The sequence below is a fragment of the Microtus pennsylvanicus genome, chromosome 14 (genome assembly GCF_037038515.1).
Source record: "Microtus pennsylvanicus isolate mMicPen1 chromosome 14, mMicPen1.hap1, whole genome shotgun sequence".
Taxonomy (NCBI): domain Eukaryota; kingdom Metazoa; phylum Chordata; class Mammalia; order Rodentia; family Cricetidae; genus Microtus; species Microtus pennsylvanicus.
The window spans coordinates 35,337,747-35,353,401 of NC_134592.1; the positions used below are offsets into that span (position 1 = coordinate 35,337,747).

The window sequence follows — 15,655 nt, forward strand, 5'->3', positions numbered from 1 at the left end:
CTCAAGTTAGCAACTAAAACAGCAAGGTTTGGAATTGAACATTTTAGCACAACGTAGTCCAAAGATGTGTTATGCTAATTTGACACTTCTGTGCTGAGGAAAGCTCTGTGACTGAGAGCCCATCCACTGCTATGGTTCTGGGAACACGGCCTTGCTTGTCCTAACAAATGGCAGAAATGCTTCCTGTACCTGTTTTACCATCAGAACCTTGGCTCTGTTGGGAAAAAAAAAATCAGATTTGTTGGATTCCAGGTTGGAAAGGAAAGAGAGGGGAAAAAACACAGTAGGACTAAACAAAATATTAACACTAGCTTTAATCCAGTTTCTTTACTACTGACCACCCCAATTTGGGGGTAGGGACAAGAATATGTTTAAAAAGTAGAAATCAGAGTACCATGGCCTATATACTCCTTGACAATCAGCCTTCCTTACAACAGAAGCCATTGCTGGTTAGTTTCAACCTCAGCCTAGAAGTTCCTGGGTAGAGGGCTGCAGGGAGGATTGCTAGATGAGGCTGGCCTGTGGGCATGTCTCTGGAAGATTGTTTTATTTATTCTGAATTTTTTTTTTTGAGACAGGGTCTCACTTTGTAGTCTTGGTGTCCTGCAACTCACTATGTAAATCAAGCTGGCCTTGAACTCATAGAGATCCACTGCCTCTGTCTTGTGAGTGCTGGGGTTAAGGTATGCTCCCACAACCAGAAGATTATTTGGACAGCCTTAATTGATGTGACGTGGGTAGCACCATGTGGGCCCTGGACTGTATATGAATAGACAGCTAGCTGAATACCAAGCATGTCTACATTCCTTCTCCACTCTTGACTATGGATGTGGTATGGCCAGCTGTCTCAGGTCCTGCTCTAAAACGTGCCCCTAGTAATGAACTATAATGTGGAATTGTTAGCCAAAACAAACCCTTTCTTCCCTAAGTTGCATTTTATTGAGATGTTTTATCACAGCAGCAGAAGGAAAGGTTGCTCCTAAGGGACGCTGTGAGCCCTGTGTCTAGATAGCTGCTGACCACCTTAGGTTCCTCTCCCTAGGCCCAAGCCATCTTTGCCTTCTCCCTCCTACGCTCAGATACTTGACCTTGTGACACAATGTGTTAGGCTAACTCTTGCCCACGGAGCACAGTTCAGACACACCTGTATCCCACCAGATCAGCTCCCTTTATCCATGAGGCAAATGAGGAACTTTGCCAGGAGGCCAAATGCAGAAAAATTCCTAGAAAAAGATGACCTAGGGGGGAAGGCACATTGTTCTAGTTATTGTTCCTTCCCTGAGATACTGGGAAACATTTGGAATGAGTGTTGCTCAAAGTATTGCTGGGAGCAGAATGGGGTACATAGAACAGAAACAGTACTTAATAGTCTTTTGTCTCCGTGGTAGAGACACAAAGAAAGTATCCATTGATCAGATAACACTGGCTTGTGTCTGGATGCCTCACTCTGCCTTATTAGCTTTGTGTGTACTCAGCTGTGGGTGACCGCGCAGAAGCAGCTTCGTTCAGAATGTAGTGCAGGTGTTTGGTGTGGTTGTAATTGTGTGTAACTGTAAATGTAATATCACCATTGCCAATCTATATTGAGCCTCTGAGTTTCTCCCAAGTTCATTAACGACAGTATCTTTACTGTGCTAACACATTCCAGGCCCTTCTCATTCTCCAAAGAAGGATGCCTACAAGCTGTTCCTTAAGATATAGCTTTCAAACCTGGCATGGTGGTGACACACACCTTTAACCCCAGCACTCGGGAGGCAGAGGCAGGTGGATCTCTGAGTTTGAGGCCAGCTGATCTACAGAGCAAGTTCCAGGACAGCCAGGACTACACAGAGAAACCCTGTCTCCAAAAAACCAAACCAAACAAACAAAAAGATAAAGCTTTCTATAAGTGAACTGTTGGCTGAACTGTACATGTTGTTTCTAAGGCCTACTCTGTAGTTCAGCGTTTTTTGTTTTTAATTACATTACTTATTTACTTCGGGCAAAGACAACTCCTTCCATGGTTGTGAGGCTCTAGGACTGATCTCAGGTTGAGTCTGGCAGCAAGTGCTTTTACCCATGAAGCTATCTCACTGGTCCTACTTCCAACTCTTAATACTTGCTTATTATGAACGTGATTCAGATTTCCTTTGTCTTCAGTTCTCTTTGCTATCCAAGGACAAAAAAAAAGTGTTCTTTGCATTGTTAACCTCTTTTCCTTCCTCTAATACCATCTTAGTATAAACTGAGAGTTTAACAGATCAAACATGCCTTGTGTATTTAAACCGTCACATGATTCTGGTTTTGTATGTTCCTGGCTTAGCTGCCTAACTTGTCCCAAACTTTCAATCTCATTTTGCTCTATTGCATTTTCTAAAATGATTAGAAAATTTGGATTAGAACTTGGAGACCAAAAACTTGAAGTTTTAAGTGGCTTTGGGTCATTATAGTGGAATTGCTGTGGGTGGTCGTGGGCATTGCTTACAAGCTAAATAAAGGCTCTTGGTAAGAGCACATGTGCTGGGAGGTGTTCCATCCCTCTTTCCATGGCAACTTTATCTGTGAGATTATGCACACTGCTGTCATATAGTTGGTAAAAAAAAATCTCAGCTCCTATTCTGAGTTGTTTATGTGTCATTGCTGGGGCCTGTTTTATCATGTGATTTTGTTAACTTCTGTCTTTCCAGGTGGCATTGGCAGAGTGGTCAATGGAGCCTTCATGGTGCTGAAAGGGCATCGGTCCATTGTTAACCAGGTCCGGTTTAACCCCCACACATACATGATCTGCTCTTCTGGTGTAGAAAAGATTATCAAGGTGAGCACTTTCCCCTTCTGTCCTTTGTAGGGAAATGTTTGTAGTTCATAACTGGAAAAAACTGGAACAATGTATAGAGGGATTTATATCTAAATATATGAGCATTTATCAAAACTCAGTGAGTGCCAAGCATGGTGGTAATGTCTCTAAGCCTGACACTTAGAGCTGAGGTTAGGAGATCTGTCTCCTCTGCCTCCTGAGTGCTGGGATCAAAGGCGTGCGCCACTATGCCCTACTTGTTTGTTTTTTTTTAAGTAATTTTTTAATGACTTCCTTTCAGACCCATTGTAACATGTTTATTAGTAAATCAATGTACTTAATAAATCTGTGTTTTATATGTGTTTATTTTTAATCAGAAATGTACATTTGTTTGGGTATGGTGGCACATGTCTGTAATCAAGTATAAACATTTGATATGTAAAGGCAGGAAGACCAGAAGTTCAAGGGTTATTTTGAGAAGACCAATATACAGTTCTCAGTCTAGATTTGATGGCCGCAAACCAAACTTTCAAGCTCCTGGCCCAATGTCCCCTGACTTCCCTTTGACTTTGAACTATATCTCCAGATCCACCTCTAGAACTAGTCACCAGGCTTTGAAGGGTGGAGTGTATTCTGCACACTGTTTTGCGTGTTGTGCTGTAGTAGCTTCTGATCTTGGCTGGTGAGTTCTGCTCTCCACTCTCATGTGATCTGGAGAACCATCATCTCTCCTATTACCCAGCATGCTCTGTCCCCATCTGGCACAGGTTTAGCCAAGTAGTTGTCAGAATCATGGTTAAGTTGTCTTAGGATGGATTTTAAAAAACAAAATCAAAAACCTGCATGTGGTTTTGATTGAGGCAAATTAAATATGAATACTAACCTTATCTTCTGAACAAACTCGCCTTGGCTAAAGAGTATTTGTGTAGCTACCACAAAGGGAAGCAGCCTAACCTGTTTCCACAGAAAGGGAACCTACTTTGGTCACTCATAGTCTAGGTAGTAGCAACCTTTTTCCATATCTGAGGAAATAAAGGTTGAGGGAAAAATGAGAATTCACACACACACACACACACACACACGCTGCCAGTATTAGGAATTATACCAAGGCTTGGCTTTACCACTGAGCTCTGTCTGTCCCTGGCCTGAAAATGAGAAATTCTTTAGGAACTGTGGTAATATGACTTTTAAATAGGCAGAGGTTATGCTTCCCGCAATAGTTAAAATTCCTTAGTTTTTAAAATGACAAATTAAACCTGAGAAAAATTTCAGAGGAAAAGCAAAAGTGTATTTATGATGATTTAGCATTATTATTGTTTGAGGATATCATGCATGCATATAATGTATTTTGATCAAATCCACTCCCTATTCTCCTGTTCATCCCCTATTCCCCCACCACTATCCCCTCCCAACTCTATGTGCTTTGTGTTTTTTAGCCCACTTAATCCGCTATCGGTGTGTGTATGGGGTTAGGGCCTTCTGGGTGTGTGGAGCCTCCTGTGTTTGCTATCTCTGAAGAAAAGTGAACTCCTTCCAGTGGCCATTAGTTGCTAATAGCACCTCAGCAAGGGGTGGGACTTAGTGACCACCTTCCCTTCCATGTTAGAGGTTCTTTGTGGTTTGAAAATGCCTGTGTGAGCTCATATGTGCAGCTGTCCTGCTGTATCCAGAAAGTGGTTTTGTTGTAGCCAGCCACCGTCTGCAGTGGGAAGAGAGAATGTAGATGCACCATCTGGGATGGAGTACTCTGCAGTCCCTTATGTTTGCAGATGTTGACATTTAAGTTACAGATTACTGTTGGAGTCGTGTGGCTAATGTGTGGAAAGCCAGGCTGGAACCTTACCCACTCCATTCACCGTGCTAGTGGGAAGAGACTGGACGGCTGACTGCACCATCTCAGTTGTCCTTCACTTGGACAGTCACTGAAATAGCCCTGCCCCTCACATTACTTTCCCTTCTCATTTGGCCTATGATTAATAGGTTGGCACTGTAACATGCCCTTTCTAGGCCCGTTGACGTCATTCTCTACAGAGAGCTCTCCACTTAGGCATCTCCTTTAGAAGAGAAATTCCTGTTTGGCATGTGCTCAGATGCTTCTGTGCTGAGTCTCCCCAGATATTGTTTAGTCAACTGAAGTCTTAACTCTAAAGGTCATAGGTTGGAAACTGGCCAAGTTCTCAAGAAAGAGGAGAAAATGTTTGCTCTGTGAGGTTATCCAGACTGAACTGTGGAACTCACTGCTCCCAGGTTCCCATAGGAACGGAGAGACACAGTTGGCCATTTAAAACCTTAAGTGTGCACAGTGAGAGAGAAACACAAGGAGGTTCTCGGCTTCAGTTTCTCACAGATGTTTCCCCATTTGCCGTATGGCTGGAAATAGAATGAAAAGCATTACAGGTTGGGTTTGGTGATGCACACTCAAGAGGCTGAGGCAGGAAGATAGCATGTTCACAGGTCATTCTGAGCTACACAGTGTGGCTTTGTCTCAAAAAAAGAAAAAGAAAAAAGAAACTCAGGAGAGGCAGAGGGGAGAATAAGGTTGAAAGTAAGTGCTAGCCCTTCTCTCTGTTAGGATTACTGCCCTTGCCTGAGCTTCCATTCTCCTGAAAGGCCCCTAATTCGCAGTGTCTGTGTGTCTCCTATTGTAATTGAGGGTGTGGCACACCTTTGTCTTGGGATCTACGGGCCTGACAGTTACTGTTTAATGAAAAGTGACTTTGCTGCTTGCATTGGCTCCAGAAACATCATCCACCATGAAATCTGATTTTCTCTGTCTACTCTCCTCCCTGTCCACATCCTTTACTGCCATCTTTCCTACTTGGAAAAGAGCCCTCTTTGACAGAGCCAGCCTCTTCACACCCAGAAAAGGTCCTCTGTTTGCCTGAATGCCCACACTTATCAAAAGAAGGGGTTTGTTTTATAGCTAAGTGGGGGGGGGCAAATTCTTTTTTTCCCCACTCAAAGCTCTGCTCTATATTATGATATAGCTACTGTGTGCTGTTCATGGTGGGCCCTATGGGAAGCATAAAGATAAGGGTCATACTAGTCCCCCTAGGAATTGATGCACCCAGGGGAGAGAAACAAAGATAAAGGGGTTCCCAAGAAATGGAGACAAAACACTGGAGAGGGGGGATTTTTCTCACTTGGGATAATCTCAATAGAGGTTACTGTTTGCACCATCTTTGCAGCCCTTACAGTTTAAAGACTGAAGACATGAATCCAGTGCCAGGGATCCATACGCTAGAAGGAAAGACCAGCTCCTGCACTGCAGGTTGTCTTCTGACCTCAGTACATGCACTGTGATTCACACTTACACACAAACCTGTGATAAATAAATGGGGGGGGGGGGGGACCAGTGCTCTGTGCCAAGCATTGTGCTTATAAAGAAATGTTCAGAAATAGGAAAGCATATGACTGTTGAAAAAGTGATCTTGGGTAGCCAAAGGCAGAGAACAAGGAGAGGACTAGTACCATTCTGGATGGCCCTAGAAGGTCCTGGCAGCCACATTGCAGTGTCTGCAAGCCCCACAAAACAGATAGGACCTTAATCTATGTACAGGTGATCATGGGTGGTTCAGTAGATGGTCAAATTCAAAGGACTTACACAGAGAAGAGGACTTAGAGCAGCTACTTCAGCACATCCCAGTCACTCAGCTCAAACATTTGGTATTCCATAAGAATTGAATTTTATCCTTTTTTGCAGCAACTTGAAAAAACTGTGCTTGTCAAGAAAACTACTCAGACCTCAAAGAGGCACACCTAACCACACTTAATAAGTAATGGGGTCTCCTCCCCCTCTCAGAGTTGTCATTTATTAAGAGATAGTTGCAGTATAGATTTAAGTACAGTCGCTAAGGTCTAGAGCAGGTGCTTACAATGACCACACACCCAAGATGCAGGTTTCCCAAATAAATCTAGCAAGTTATTTTTCCCGTGATTTGCTTTTTAAAAAATTATATGTATGAGTGTTTTGTCTGCATGTATGTATGTATACCACATGTGCACAGATGCCTGTGGAGTCTGAAGTGCATCAGATGCCCCTGGAATTGGAGTTACAGGTGGTTGTGAGCTGCCACCTGGGTGTTGGGAACTGAATCTGGGTTTCTTTAGAAGAGCAGCCAGTGTTCTTTAACCACTGGGCCATTTCTCCAGCCCCAGCATTGCTTTACTTTTGAATCGTTGACTTTGAGGTAACAAAATGGACAGTTTCATAAATGATTGAAAAGGTTCTGAACCAGGATAATGGGGAGTCGGTGATTCTGATGCCCAGCTAAAGCATTTTGGTCTTAAAGTTTTCTGGTTGTGGGATTTGGCCACCAAATTAAAGAGAAAGCATCACGCTGATTAGTGCTTGACCATAGCTTATGTCATTTCATCACTCAGATCTGTGGTTGAGAAATGGAGGCTTTCCAGGGTAAGACGTTTGCTTAGGACTGTGGGAAATGGTGAGACGTGGGCTTCTGCTGCTCTGTACTGCTCTCAGACACACACTGACTTCTAAGAGGCCGTTTTGTTTCGCTCTGAATCTTAGGACTACGTTAGGGCCCATCTAATTCACTGCTTAGATGAAGGAGCCAAGCCTAGGAGTCCATACTCCAAGTCTTCTTTTGATCCAATCTTGTTCCATTGCCCAAGCTTCAGAAGTACACAGTTCAACTCAGCTTGTCACATTCCAGACCCCAAATAAAACTGACCTTTAATGCTGTGATTTTCATTCCTGAAGAGAAAATGTGGGGGCTGGGAGATCAGAACTTTAAAGCTGGCTTGTCAGAGGGCTTGAGAGATGGCTTAGTGGTTGAGAACACTTGCTATTCTTGCAGAGGACCTGGGTTCAATTTCCAGCACCCACATGGTAGCCCCTGACTGTCTATAACTCCAGTTTCAGGGAATCTAACTACCTCTTTTGGCTCCAAGGCAGACAAAACACCCATATATGTAAAATAAAATTTTAATTGTAAAAAGTGGCTTGTGAAGTAGTTAGACCATTTCTGTTAGCAGAATCTGGAGTTCTATGAAGGAGATTTGTTTTCATATTAGGAAGATAGCAAATAATGTTTTGTCATTTTTAAACTGAGAAAATGAATCACTTGCCCAGAATTAAGAATGAGACCCAACAAGCATCCTAACCTTTTGAACCCTTCAGCTCGCTTCCTAGGACACCGAACTCTGAGTTCTCAGAGATCTGTTGGCAGAGGTGTCCATCTGTATGCAGCTAGAGCCTTGTGCTGCCTGCGTGCTCTCCAGTCATTGCCTGTCACAAAGAATTTGAGTGTCCCTCAGAGAAAGGTCTTTGTTTTCTGCTTCTTACTTTATGCTTATTATATGCTAGCGTTTACTAACCCTGCCTCACCTCTACTGATCCTTTGAGTCACAGTCTCTGGGGTCAGAGTCAGCCTGTTCTGGAGGTGTCTCTTGGGCACACTGCTTCCAAGTTCCTGAGTGGGAGTTTGAAGCTCGAGAGGACAGGACACTTGAGTTGTAGACGGGAACAAGACTAAGGAGAACACATCTGGGCTGGGGAGGCTGAGAAGCAGCTGGCCTGTGAACTGAAAGGAGCCTCTTGTGAACTGGAAATCTTCTAAAGAGACCACCTCTCAGGGATCAGTAGGCCTTGGGACATTTCCGGAGGTGAATTTTTTCTTCCTGAGCTTTGAGGAAACGAATGGAGGAAGTTGGGAGTTCTCTTGAGTAAGATGCTATCTAAAGACAAAACACCAACCTGTCAGGCAAGAAAATGACTGGAATGCCTGCCAAGAGATGCTCTGGCTATGGGCTGGTGTAGCTGAATTGCTCTGCACTGCTCAGGGGACCAGCAGCGTTAGGTTAAGTTAGTTGCTCTTGTTTACAGTGACAACTTCATTACCTTGAACTTGATTTTGCATAACTCAACACAATGGTAAAGCTCAGTTTTTGAGTCAAAAATACCTGAGTTAAAAACTCTAGTTTTACTAGATAGTGGTGGCACACGCCTTTAATCCTAGCATGCAGGAGGCAGAGGCAGGCAGATCTCTGAGTTTGAGGCCAGCCTGATCTACAGAGCCGAGTTCCAGGGTATCTAAAACTGTACAGAGAAACCCTGTCTCAAAAGAACAAAACCAGAAAACAACCTCTAATTTTGCTTCTTTGTAGCTGTGGGTGTAGTCCTGGACAACCTGGTAAGGGATGGGGATGCAGTCACCCCTCCAGGGACAGTGTGCTTTGCCTTTTCTTGCTAAGCAAGCAAACGACACCCTGGTTAAGAGAACCCCGTTTCCCAGGTAACTGATGCTTGCATGTCTGAGAGAGGGAAATGCAGTGGAGGCAGTTGTCTATTCTTATCAAGCCCCAGTGAGTAATTCTCATTGGTTAAAATTAGAATATTACTGTTTGAAAGAAGTGGAACGATGGGCTGAAATCTTTTTAGGGTGTTTACTTTTTAGACAAGGTCTTACAATGTAGCCCTGGCAGGCCTGGAACTTAACTCTATAGACCAGGTTGGCCTTGAATTCACAGAGATCTGTCTGCCTCTGCCTCCCAAGTGCACCACCATGCCTGGCAAGGCATATTTTCAAATCGACTACCTAATATTCAAAGCATCTTCCACCCCTACTTTGAGATTAAGGTTATAATCCTATGTACTGACAGAAAACATAAGAGGAAAGAGACAATATATGGGTATCCTCCACCTAAAGACATCCTTAGGTCTCTGAATACTGTCTAGTTCTATGCTCTAAACAGCTTTTGCCTACTCCTAAAAGCCTCAGTTTTGATATACATTTATTTTATAAGAGTCAGTTTACTAAATAAAGAGCTTTTGTTTTGCGTAGGAGTCAGTGGCTATTTGTTTTGTTTTGTTTTTTTAAATATTTATTTATTTATTTATTATGTATACAATACTCTGTTGGCGTGTATGCCTGAAGGCCAGAAGTGGGCATCAGACCTCATTACAGATGGTTGTGAGCCACCATGTGGTTGCTGGGAATTGAACTCAGGACCTTTGGAAGAGCAGGCAACACTCTTAACCGCTGAGCCATCTCTCCAGCCCCCTGTTTTGTTTTGTTTTGAGACAAATTCTGGCTATGTATCAGTTGATGAGGCCTTGTGATCCCCCTGTCTCAGCCTTCCAAGCGCTAGTATTACAGAAGTGTGCCATTGTACCTGGAAAGAAAATATTTTTAAAGTTGTTTGGGGACTTTAATATGACAGCGTCTGGGAGAAGCTCAGCTTTAGTGGTCTTTATCATGGCCAGCTGTAGAACACTTCCCATTCAATCCTGGTTGCCTTTGTTTTTCATCTTCTGTGTAGATCTGGAGTCCATACAAGCAGCCAGGATGTACAGGAGACCTGGACGGTCGGATTGAAGATGATTCCCGCAGCCTCTACACCCATGAAGAGTATATCAGCCTTGTATTGAACAGCGGAAGTGGTCTGTCCCACGACTATGCTAACCAGTCGGTCCAAGAAGACCCCCGGATGATGGCTTTCTTTGACTCTTTGGTGCGCCGCGAGATCGAGGGCTGGAGCTCTGACTCAGATAGTGACCTCAGCGAGAGCACCATCCTTCAGCTGCATGCAGGGGTCAGTGAGCGCTCGGGCTACACTGACTCAGAGTCCTCAGCCTCACTGCCCCGCTCCCCACCTCCCACAGTAGACGAGTCTGCCGACAATGCCTTCCACCTGGGGCCCCTGCGAGTCACCACCGCAAATGCCGCAGTGTCAACCCCAGCAACGCCGACGTGTGAGGATGCAGCATCTCGCCAGCAGCGCCTATCTGCTCTGCGTCGCTACCAGGACAAGCGCCTCCTGGCCCTGTCCAATGAGTCTGATTCTGAAGAGAATGCCTGTGAGGCTGAACTGGACACAGATCTCTTCCCTCGGCCGAGGTCGCCCAGCCCCGAGGATGGATCCAGCAGCTCCAGCAGCTCCAGTAGCTCGGAGGAAGAAGAGGAACTGAACCAACGCCGAGCCACCACTCGGCAGCGAAATGCCATGCGGAGGCGGCAAAAGACAGCCAGGGAAGAGCGGCCCAACGCTCCAGTCAAGCCCACCAACACCTACATTGGTGAGGACAATTACGACTACCCCCAGATCAAGGTGGATGACCTCTCCTCCTCCCCAAACTCCTCCCCTGAGCGGAGTGCTTCCAATCTGGATATCCAACCAAGCCGGGCCCCACCAACTGCCAATATGGAATCAGTAGAGCGAAAGATTTATAAAGCTTACAAGTGGCTCCGCTACTCCTACATCTCTTACTCGAATAACAAAGATGGAGAAACTTCCTTAGTGACAGAGGAGGCAGATGAAGGGAGAGCAGGAACCAGCCCCAAAGACAACCCAACCCCTTCTTCCAGTAAGGAAGCCTGCCCAACCCAGAGAGACCAGGACCTGCCCCCTGAAGGCTGCAACAAAGATGCTTGTAAAGAAGGGACTTCCACCAGGAATCCCAGCAGTGGTGCAAGCCATGAGCACAGCAGCCATCCTTGGGCAGAGGTGCCAGAGAGCACCTCTCAGGACACTAACAGTAGCAGCCCTCTAGAACACTCTTTTGAAACCAAGAAGCTCAATGGAAAGGCCCTGAGCAAGGCCCTGAGCAGCCGGACTGAGGAGCCACCCTCTCCTGTCCCCAAAGCATCTGGTTCCACTCTGAACAGTGCGTCTGGCAACTGTCCCAGGACCCAGTCTGATGATAGTGAGGAAAGGAGCCTTGAAACCCTATGTGCCAACCACAACAATGGACGCTTGCACCCCCGACCCCCTCACCCCCACAACAATGGGCAGAACTCTGGGGAGCTGGAGACAGTGGTCTACTCTTCCCCAGGACACCCAGACACTGACCATGATAACCCATCCCTGACAGGGACTCTTCTACACAAAGATTGTTGTGGGTCTGAAATGGCCTGTGAGACCCCCAGTGCTGGAATGAGAGAAGACCCCACTGACCCCTCAGCCATGGACAGCAGCAAGGGTGTTCATGACCACAGTGGCCTCAAAAGGCATCGAATTGAATTGGAAGACACAGATTCAGAGAATTCCTCTTCAGAGAAGAAATTAAAAACATGATAAAAACAAAGGGAAAACAAAAGCTACAAAAAGTAGTCTTGCAAAATAATTTTTTCTTGTTTAGTGAACACAGAGGAAAGGAAAAAGTATTAAAGGCACATAAAACCGGGGCCTGAACGTGTCTGCTGCTGCTCCTTCTGTTCACCATTCTCCAGGGGGTTTTCTCTAGTGAGATGTGAGCATAGCATTCCTCTGAGGCTCTGTGACAGTGGTCCTGTCTTGGGACATTTAGCTTGTTGTGTGTATGTACCCACTGGCACATGTGGGCTTGATGTCTTATGAGGCCTTTCTTTCAACTGTCTGTCAGCAAAGCCCTGTGGGTCTGTAGCTTTTGCCATTTCGCCTGTTCATTGTTCACATGACATAGGTGTTCTGGTCTTAAATGAAGAGTGTCCTCTAGATCAGATCGTGCTGCAGTGAGTTGTAGATTTATGCTAGCAGAAAGGAGAGGCCTGCCTTCAGCTCATTGGCTGTGCTGAAGAGGAAAACATGGCTCCTCTTTAAATGCCCCATGTTTTCTCCAGCTAACACATCATTGAGCATTTACTGTGACTCTTGAGTGGAACATTGTTCCTGTTAAGAAGAGGTTAACACTTGAGCTCAGATCCTGATAGTGCCGCTGTTTTCAGAAGGGGCAGAGTTACACTCTGTGCTGTGAGATCCTTACAGCAGCTAGTGAACAACACATTTTAACCATCTAGTGCTGGCTCCTAAGAAGCACTCGAGGCCAGCAGGTGCTAATGGAGTCCAGGCATCCTGAAAGAAGAAAGGACCCCTCAGGAGAGCTTTTTACCCAAACTAATAAACTGACTGGTAGAGGGATACTAATGAGTTGTAGTGAAGAGTGGAATGCGGTACTGTATCCAGTGCCAGTCGGTCAGGCAGAATGTGGTACTGTATCCAGTGCCAGCCCGTCAGTTAGAATGTGGTACTGTATCCAGTGCCAGTTTGTCAAGCAGAATGCGGTACCGTATCCAGTGCCAGTCCGTCAGTCAGAATGTGGTACCGTATCCAGTGCCAGTCCATCAGTCAGAATGTGGTACTGTATCCAGTGCCAGTCCATCAGGCAGAATGTGGTACTGTATCCAGTGCCAATCTGTCAGGCAGAATGTGGTACTGTATTCAGTGCCAGTCCGTCAGGCAGAATGTGGTACTGTATCCAGTGCCAGTCCATGAGGCAGAGCGTGGTACTGTATCTAGTGCCAGTCCATGAGGCAGAGCGTGGTACTGTATCCAGTGCCAGTCCATGAGGCAGAGTGTGGTACTGTATCCAGTGCCAATCTGTCAGGCAGAATTAGCAGGCCTGTCACCCTCCCTCAGGCTTGGAGTTGTCAGAGGCTGTGAGTTCCACCTGAACTTTGCAGAGTAGTTGGCATCTGTTAGGAGGCAGGGAGTGTCGAGAAACAACTCTCTCTGGTCAGTGTCTTGGCTCCCTGAAAACATTTTGTTCTGTTGAAGTAGGTAACAGTGGAGAGAAGAAAATATCAACTTTTCAGTGTATAGTGGTGTTGGTAGTCCCTGAGTTGTCAGTGAAGGGTTGTGAAAGACAGGAAGACCTAAGGCTGCCCAGATGTCCTGCTGGTGTAGATGTTGAAGCAGGAGGAAGAGAGAACAGTGGAACTTTGCATACAAAGGTGCTAGACAACTGGAGCCTGGCTGGAGCTGGCCTAGGGAGGACTTAGCACAAGGCATCTCTGGCCTCACTGGACCTGACCTGCTGGGATGGAGCCGAGAGAAGACCAGCTGCGGAAGCTGAAGGATGGACGACGTTCAGTGCCAGGAGCCAGGGTTCTTATGAAAGGAAGGCGGTTGGTAAGAGCCAGGAGGATAAACCGTTTTGCTGAGCTTTGTGGAAGGAAGATGTGCCTAGTGTCTGGTGATGCGGCTGAGGTATGAGAGCACGGTTTGGGAAGGAGAGGAATGCGTTTGAGTAGTGTGGGGTGCATACAGTCAGCAGCTGGACTCTTCCTGGGTAGTGGGACAGCGATTCTGTAACCAACGTTAGAATTACTTTAGATTTGTAATTAAAATGGTTCTATGATTTATCTTTTGACTATTCATAGATAATTGTAAATTCTGGTTTTATAAGCCCAAGTCATTTTACATTTGCTTTTCCAAAATTATTAAATTGGAATTTTTAATCCTTTATATACAAAAGAGTTATAAGCACTCAGTGTGTGTCTCTCTTCCCCTTAGTCAGCATGCCTTGTTCTTGTATTCCATTTTACCTTAATCTAATCAGATAGATCCACACTCCACATTCTTCCTGGAGGAAAAAGAAAGCAAAATTAGCTATTGATAGTTTCCAAGTGCCAAGGGTGGGCTTTCATGGGGACTCCAAACCATTCAAAAGTCAGAGTTCACTTAGTCCATAGTGTAGACTCCGAGAAAGGTCACCCTTTGAGGGATGCACTCCATCCTTAGGAGGGACTTTCTGCCCCGTAGGGTAGGTTGGGTTGTCAAGAGATGGGTCCTGCAATAACCACCAAAGTAAGAGAAAGAGCGATGCTTCTGTTAGCCATTCCACACTCTTTTCCAGTGATCCTGTGTTGTATGGTCCTGGTACTAGAAGCCTGGATGGGAATCACTTCTAAGATCCCTTTGCTAGGCCCATTGTAGAATCCAGGCCTCCCATGTTGAAAACTTATTCAGTCCCCAAATTGTTCCTTGATGGGTGTTTTTCCTAGCAGGAGAGGGCACTGATCAGGCTAAGAACTCCTGGAAGTGCCTCTTAAGGATTTTTTTTTCCTGCATCCTGTACATAATGTTTTAAGCAGCAGGTCCAGGTACGTGAAACTGTTTCTCTTCCCTTTATTTCCCACCTGGCTTTGTAAATGATTCTCAACCGATAAATGAGTTCATTAAGTCGTTGGCTTGAGGCAAAAGAAGTTTGCAGTTGTGCTGATTTAATAGGAGTCTCGTGTTGTCTGTCAAGGTGCCTTCCTCTGCTGAAGCCTTACCTCCTTAAAGCCCTGCCTCTTCTCACCCAGCAACGCTGACTCTTCTCTGTGTATATGCAAATAAACCTATTAATCACTTCTCCCAGGCTTCCTCCTCTCTTCCTGGGAAGACTCGGTTGCTTAGACACCCTCTTCCTTTATTTCTTTGCTGTTTTAATTTCTGCCCTGTTAGAAACTTGAATTAGAGTCACACTGAAGACTAGAAGACAAAGCTCATGTCTAACAGTGGTCATATCACTTCTAGATATTGGGACAGAGGTCACATCTGACAATAAAAGGAAGGGGGAGGTGCTGTGTCCACTTGGTCAGGACAGTGAGCTCCTGGAACTGACATTTTACACTGTAGTGAGTAGCATGGCCACCCCCTCTGTTTCCTGATGCTTCCAGATAAGGTGATGCTTTTCATGACTTTTTAGGTACATTGCAAACTTGTTTCTTTAAAATGAGAACAGAGTGAAAAACAGTAAACGTGTCATTTTATAAAGCTATAGGAGTCTGTGTTTAGCTGAAACATTCCTGCCAACCAAGATACTTGTCAGAAAAACACTCCAAAGGAAGCCTGTTCTTTCCTTACAGCCTGAGTACAACTGTGGTGCACTGGGGTAGGGGCTGGAGGTGTCACCAAGGTGTGCAGTGACACTCCTGAGTCCTGGACTTGTCCCTAGTGACAGGATAATGGCCTTATTTTTTGTTGGTTGATTTAATGGGGGGGGGGGTAGTTTTGGTGTTGAGTTTTTATTTATTGTGTTTTACTTCAAAAAAAATCAAGGCTGGCAATAGTGATGCACACTCTTAATCCCAGCACTCAGGAGGCAGAGGCAGGCGGATCTCTGAGTTCGAGGCCAGCCTGGTCTACAAGAGCTAGTTCCAGGCAGGCTTTAAA

General features: G+C 45.3%; 1 protein-coding gene across 4 annotated transcripts in view; it reads left to right on the plus strand.

Moving 5' to 3' along the window:
* Dcaf5 (DDB1 and CUL4 associated factor 5) overlaps positions 1-14,850 on the plus strand; it is a 109,628-nt gene extending 94,778 nt beyond the window's left edge. For 2 of the 4 annotated variants that reach the window (XR_012907780.1, XR_012907781.1), the window contains exons 8-10: positions 2,667-2,794; positions 10,058-12,752; positions 12,791-14,850. Coding sequence is in view for 2 of the 4 variants with exons in the window: in XM_075948821.1 (XP_075804936.1) it covers positions 2,667-2,794; positions 10,058-11,812 (1,883 nt within the window). In the remaining 2 variants the exon portion in view is untranslated. Of the gene's footprint in view, positions 1-2,666; positions 2,795-10,057 lie in introns of all 4 variants that reach the window. The other 2 variants (XM_075948821.1, XM_075948822.1) reach the window with 1 other exon arrangement.
* The last annotated feature ends 805 nt before the right edge of the window (positions 14,851-15,655 follow it).